General features: G+C 37.6%; 1 protein-coding gene across 1 annotated transcript in view; it reads right to left on the bottom strand.

The window, feature by feature from the left end:
• The window catches only part of RMDN2 (regulator of microtubule dynamics 2), a 60,567-nt gene extending 54,790 nt beyond the window's left edge, over nt 1-5,777 (bottom strand). The window contains exons 1-2 of the mRNA XM_042781545.1: nt 5,761-5,777; nt 4,225-5,148 (exon numbers count right to left, since the gene is read on the bottom strand). Of these exons, the coding sequence (XP_042637479.1) occupies nt 4,225-5,148; nt 5,761-5,777 (941 nt within the window). The remainder of the gene's footprint in view (nt 1-4,224; nt 5,149-5,760) is intronic.
• Between the last annotated feature and the right edge of the window lie 857 nt (nt 5,778-6,634).

Below are 6,634 nucleotides of genomic sequence, written 5' to 3' on the forward strand. Positions count from 1 at the left end.
TGTGGGGCTGGCGTGGGATCGGGCAGTGTTTCGTTCTGCTGTGCATGGGGTCGCTATGAGTCGGAAACGACTCGACGGCACTTAACAACAACAACAACATATTCTGTTGGATCACCTTTCTTTGCAATGTGCACAAATATGAATCATTTCCAGTTTTTTCCCCAGGTAGCTGACTTCCAAATTTCTTGGCATGGATGAATGAGTGCTTCCAGCATTGCATCCGTTTGTTGGAATATCTCAATAAGTATTCCATCAATTCCTTGAGCCTTGTTTTTCACCCCAATACCTTCAGTACAGCTTTGGACTTCTTCCTGCAGGCATGTTCAGGATTTCTTTCAAAGCTTTCTCTTACTATTTTCTAAGGAATGCCCTATTGTAAATAGAAGATCCATGTACAAAGTAGGAGAAACAATTTTCCCATATGCAGTATTAATATGCTTGAATAGTCTCTTCTGTTTTTTCAGCCAGTTTCTCCAATGGGTTGTGCTACTAACTGAAGGGTTAGCGGTTCAAAACTACCCATTGGTACTTGGGAAGAAAGACCTAGAGATCTACTTCTGAAAAATCAGCCATTGGAAAACCTTATGGAGCACAGTTCTAGTCTGACACACATAGGTTCTCCATGAGTCAGAATGGACTGGCAACTTTTTTAAACCTGTTGCTATGCTAATATAATGAGCTCTAGTGGTGCAGGGCCTAAGGCATTTGACTGCTAACCAGAAGGTTGGTGGTTCAAACCCACCACCACTCCTCAGAAGCAAGGTCCAACAATCTACTTCCGTAGTGATACTGCCTCGAAAACCCAAGGAGGGGTCACTATGAGTCGAGTCCGACTCAAGAGCACATAACAACAACAACAACAATCCAAAAACAGTTGCGGCAGTACATCAACAGGGACCTGACAGAAATGCAAGCCAGATTCAGAAGAGGATATGAAATGAGGGCGATCATTGCTTATGTCAGATGGATCTTGGATGAAAGCAGAGAAAACCAGAAAGCTAGTTTACCTATGTTTTATTGACTATGCAAAGGCACTCAGCTGTGTGGATCATAACAAATTATAGATAACACTGAGGAGAATGGGAACTCCAGAAGACTTAATTGTGCTCATGTGGAACCTGTACATGGCCAGTCATTCAAAATAACAAGGGGATACTGTATGGTTTAAAATTAGGAAAGGTGCACATCAGAGTTGTACCCTTTCACCATATTTATTCATTCTTTATGCTGAACAAATAATCTGAGAAGCTGGAAAATATAAAGAAGTATGCAGCATCAGGTTTGGAGAAAGACTCATTAACAACCTGTGATATGCAGATGACCTTGATTGCTGAACTGGAAGAGGACTTTAAACACTTACTAGTGAAGATCAAAGACTACAGTCTTCAGCATGGGTTACACTTTAACAGAAGGAAAACAAAAACCCTCACAACTGGACCAATAAGCCACACATGATAAATGAAGAAAACATTGACGTTGTTACGGATTTCATTTTACTTGGATCCATAATCATCACTCATAGAAGCAGCAGTCAAAAAATTAAACAATGTATTGCACTGAGCAAATCTGTTGCAAAAGACCTCTTTGAAAAGATGTCACTTAGGAGACTAAGGTGCATCTGAGCCATGTGATGGTATTTTCAAGAGCCTCATATGCATGTGAAAACTGGACAATGAACAAGGAAGACCAAAGAAGAAACGATGCATTTGAATTATGCTGTTGGTGAAGAGTAACAAAAGTGTCATGGACTGCCAGAAGAATGAATAAACCTGTCCTGGAACAAGTACAGACAGAATGCTCCTTGGAAGCGAGTATGGCCAGACTTCATCTCACGTATTTTGGTCATGTTGTCAGAGAGACCATTGGCTGGAGACGGACATCCTGCTTGGTGAATTGGAGGGTCAGTGAAAAAAGGGAACACACTCAACAAGATGGATTGACACAATGATGGGCTCGAATATAGCAAGGACTGTGAAGATGGAGCACAATACGACTGTGTTTTGTTCTGTTGTACACAGGGTTGCTATGAGTCAAAGCCGACTCCAGTGGTGCCTACCAACAACAGCAATCTTTACAGGAGAAAATCACCAGGCCTTTTCTTCCACAGAGTAGCTGGTGGGTTTGAACCAGTGAACTTTCAGTTTAGTAGCCAACCACTGCACCACAAGAAAGAACAGTAATTACAGAACTATAGCAGTAGTGAGTTGCATAAGAACAAGTAAAAAGATTCCTGGCTACAGTACTTGTGGCCTCTCCCCCCACATCAGGTACTTTGATTCAGTTCCCTTTCCTGGGCCTTATCCTACCTCATGACTTTTTTTTTTTTTTTTTCAAAATATATATATGCTAAGAAGAAGAGAAAAACACAAAAATAAAAATGACATCTTAGCTAAATGATATAGATTTAGGAGACAAATAATGAAATAATGACAAAACTACTGAAAATAATTGTCATGAATTGAATTATGTCTCATAAAAGTATGTGTCAACTTGGTTAGGCCATCATTCTCAATATTATGTAATAATCTTCAATTTTGAGATCTGATGCAATTATCATATGTGTTGCAAATCCTAACCACTATGATGTTAATGAGGCAGGATTGGAAGCAGTTATGTTAATGAGGCAGGATACAATCTACAGGATTAGGCTGTATCTTAGTTACTCTCTTTTAAAATATAAAAGAGATTAAACAAGCAAGCATAGAACAGAGGAGCATCTACCACCAAGAAGAAGAGTCAGGAGTGCAGTATATCTTTGTATCCAGGGTCCCTGTGGTGAGCAAATCCTAGACCCAGTGGAAGATTGGTGACAAAGACATTCCCTCCAGAGCCGACAGAGAGAAAAAGGCTTCTCCTGGAGCTAGCATCCTAAATTTGGACTTCTAACCTCCTAAATTCTGAGAGAGTAAATTTCTGTTTGTTAAAGCCATTCACTTGTAGTTTTTCTGTTGGAGCAGCAATAATATAAATTGCTTCTCTTCTACAAAATCTTATTTGACTCTAATTTGCTGTTCTTAATTGCCAATATCAGTTTTCATTTGTTATTTTCATAAATGTATATAGCTTCACTTACTGCAATTGAAAAATTCTGAAAAAATACTTTTAAAAATAAAATTTTTACAGAGTAGTATATGCACTTTTTATCTATGATTTCAGAGTTCTCTGAATGCTTGATTCTGTACATACACAAATGTGAAGACAAAAGTCTGTATTAAAATTTAATTAAAATATCTGGTTTCTTTGTAGTCTATATACTTTTCCTTTATTTTTTGCTTAAAATTTTATCCTTGTATTAATAAAAACATCATCTGTCAGTCGGCTATCTGCACAAGAAATATCACAGCTAGCAAGGCTGACATAAATATAAATGTGTAAAATGATTATGTACTAAGGAACTCTGGTGGTACTGTGGTTAAAGAGCTTGGCTACTAATTGAAAGGTCAGCAGTTTACACCTACCAGCCGCTTCATAGAAGAAAGATGAGGCAGTCTGCTTCCATAAGTTTACAGTCTTGGAAACGCTAAGGGTCAGTTCTATTCTGTCCTACAGGGTCAGCATGAGTAGGAATCTATTTCATAGCTGTGAGTTTGATTAAACATTCTGTAGTAATACTATCTCTAATGATTAGAGTAGGATAAAATAAGGGTTTAAATTCTCAGAAAATGTATGGATTTACAAAACCTATACATCAAAGCTGGGTATTATTTTCAGACCACAGAAAGAAGTGTCACAATGGTCACTCAAAAAAAAAACCAAACTCACTGCCATTGACTCAGTTCCAACTCGGCCCCCTTTGGGTTTGAGAAGCTGTAAATCTTTACAGAAGTATATTGCCCTATCTTCCTTCTGCAGAATGGCTGGTGGGTTTGAACTGCCTACCTTCTGGTTAGCAGTCAAATGCCTTAGGCACTGCCCCACACCAGAGCTCCTCACAATAGTCACTGGTCTCAAAGCAGTAAATCTGCAAAAAGCCTGAAACAGGAAAAAAATCTTTGACTTCCATATTCCAATACTGTCAATAAGCTACCTTTTAAAAAATAAAGCATTTAAAGCTAAGTTTAGACTACAATATAAGGGTCTTTTTCAGAAAATGCAGCGAAGCTAGTGAGTGGAGGCGGCTTCTATGAGAACTGAGCAGTTATTTCTATATATTATCAAGAGTGCCTGGTGGAAAACCTTTTGATTTGAACTACTCTTCCAAGAGAGGGTAAAGTCTTAGGTGACCTTGTTTTAGGAGTTTCAACAGCTGAAGATTTGTCTTCATCTTGAGGTGAGTCAGAAGGGTTTCCATCTTCAAAGGAGTGGAACGTCATTTCACTTTGACATGGGGTAAACCAACAAGTACTTTTACAAACCGAAGAAAATACAGCATTCAAAGCTGAAGAATGACTTGGATTATGACTTTGAGAACCAGGATAAAGAGAATTGGCTGAATCTTTACTTGATTGGTTTCTTTGTTGAATATCAGTGGCAATATTATTTTGTGAATAGGAAAAAGAAACAATTGGCTGAGAAATGAGGACTGCTGTGTTTTGAAAATAAGCAGCTTTATCAATATTTCCATGGGCTGAAGAAGTATCTATTGTTTCAAAATGCATAAAAGGTTTATTGCTATATTCAGGAGCAGAGAATCTTGAATATTTTTGAGGATTAGCAATACTTGGGCCTTTAGAAAACATTCCAATTTCATTTACAGGAAAAAATTTCTGATTACTTGATTGAGGATCAAAAAAAGTAGTACTCTGGTAACAGGAAACTACACTTAGTCTAGGGGCAGAGAAAAGTCTTTGGAATCTAGGTCCAAAACGGTATGTGGAAGAGTTTAAACTGTTGAAGTTTAATTTTTCTTGAGAATCAAAGTTAACTCTACTTTGTTGCTTACAAGGGGGAGCACTGCTTTTCTCAAGTTTAGAGAACAAAGAATGTCTTCTTCCAGGTAAAGATAGGAGAGTAGATATATTTGATTGAGAAGGTAAACTGTGACTTCTTTTAGATGAACTGACTCTATGTGTTTCAGGAGGACAAAATTTTAAATGACAAAGAGGTATAGTTGGTTGAGTAACAGAAGAGGCTTGATGGGGCTGGCGGTCTGCAGTAGCTTGTTCTTCAGAACTATATAGTTGGAAGTGCTGGTCCTTGTGGCAGCAGCTAGAGTGAGAAAAGTGTGAAATGAGGAAAAAAAATTGGTAGCAGAGATGGAGTCCCACCAAGCCTCCTGAAAAATAATATCCACCTTACCAATATGGAAAGAACAGGAAATAAGAAAAACATGGCAGCTAAAGATGATGGTCAGAGAGGTGTACCCAAAAGAATGTTTGAGTCTAAAATCTTACCTCTATGTTACCTACACAGTACTGGCCCAGTTCATTAACCTTGGGAAATGAATTGAAAGACTCAGGGAAGTAGGCAGAAAGAATGATCATGGGAAATCTAAGAAAGGGTATCAGAATTAAAGGATTCTCTGAAAGGAACGGTAGAATCTCTTGCTTCAAAAACAATAAATTATAATATTTGTTTTAGACAATTAAACTATTACATTGAAAGTTCAATGGAACAATACTTTGTTGACTAAAATATTAACTATGAGTGAAAAAGAACCTCTCTGGAGAGAGTATTTCAGCTAAATATCTAGATATTCCAGATTACCAGTTATTGTGGGAAAGTAAGAAAGCATTAAAGCTTGGTTGATGAATATTTTAAATATCCTTTACTACATGAAACATGTGGAGAATTTTTTTTTTTTCTCATATAAAGACATACCTTAAGCATTTTCCCATATTGTATTTAATCCAAAGTAAATCTCTCCCTTCCCTTCTAGGCCATCATCCTTAAGCCCTGAAATGCCTCATGTAGGTGGAACAAGCCAGAAGACTGAATGCTTAAGCTGCTTGTGTTATCAACATGGCAATAACAGAATGTGATGAAAGCAGACTCTAGAATCCAATTACATCAGTTTAGAATAAGATTGTTCTGTGACTCATCTTTCTGAAAAGCTGCAATCTGAGTGGCTATGGAATGTTTATTCTATCTACATTATGTTCAAGGAGCCTTCTAAAAAAAAGAAGAGGCAAGGAAACTGTAGGATGAGGGCAACAACATACATAATATCTACAGAGTTCTGACTTTCTTGCCAGCTGCCCACAGCATCTATAACCCAGCTAACTCATTCCTCTTTTACTTGAATACTCTTTACCTTGGTTTTTATATCTTCCAGTAAAATGGAAAGGCAACTGTTATAGGCTTTGGCCTGAAGTTACAGGGAAAAGGGAAAAAAATAAAAATAAAAATCTTAATAAGGAGGAAATGTCATTGCTTCAACAATGAAACTATCTTCATTCACCTTGGCAGGAAAGTGTACTATCTGCTTGTTTGGGTCATGTGCACAATGACGGTCTGCTGTGCCACTCTTTATTACCAACTTAACACCCATCCACAGGCAAAATGAACAGTTATTAGGGGAAAAAGTACTATTTTCTTTTCAACCAATTTGGAGCACATATATATGTATGTGTATATGTGTGTGTGTGTGTGTGTGTATACGTATTATGTGGACAGTGCTCCAAATTGGTGTGTGTGTGTATATATATATATATATATAGTTGTTGTTGTTGTGGTTGTTGTTAGGTGCCATCAA

Source organism: Orycteropus afer, unplaced genomic scaffold, assembly GCF_000298275.1.
Source record: "Orycteropus afer afer isolate SDZICR_OR568_19922 unplaced genomic scaffold, OryAfe1.0 scaffold00131, whole genome shotgun sequence".
Classification (NCBI taxonomy): domain Eukaryota; kingdom Metazoa; phylum Chordata; class Mammalia; order Tubulidentata; family Orycteropodidae; genus Orycteropus; species Orycteropus afer.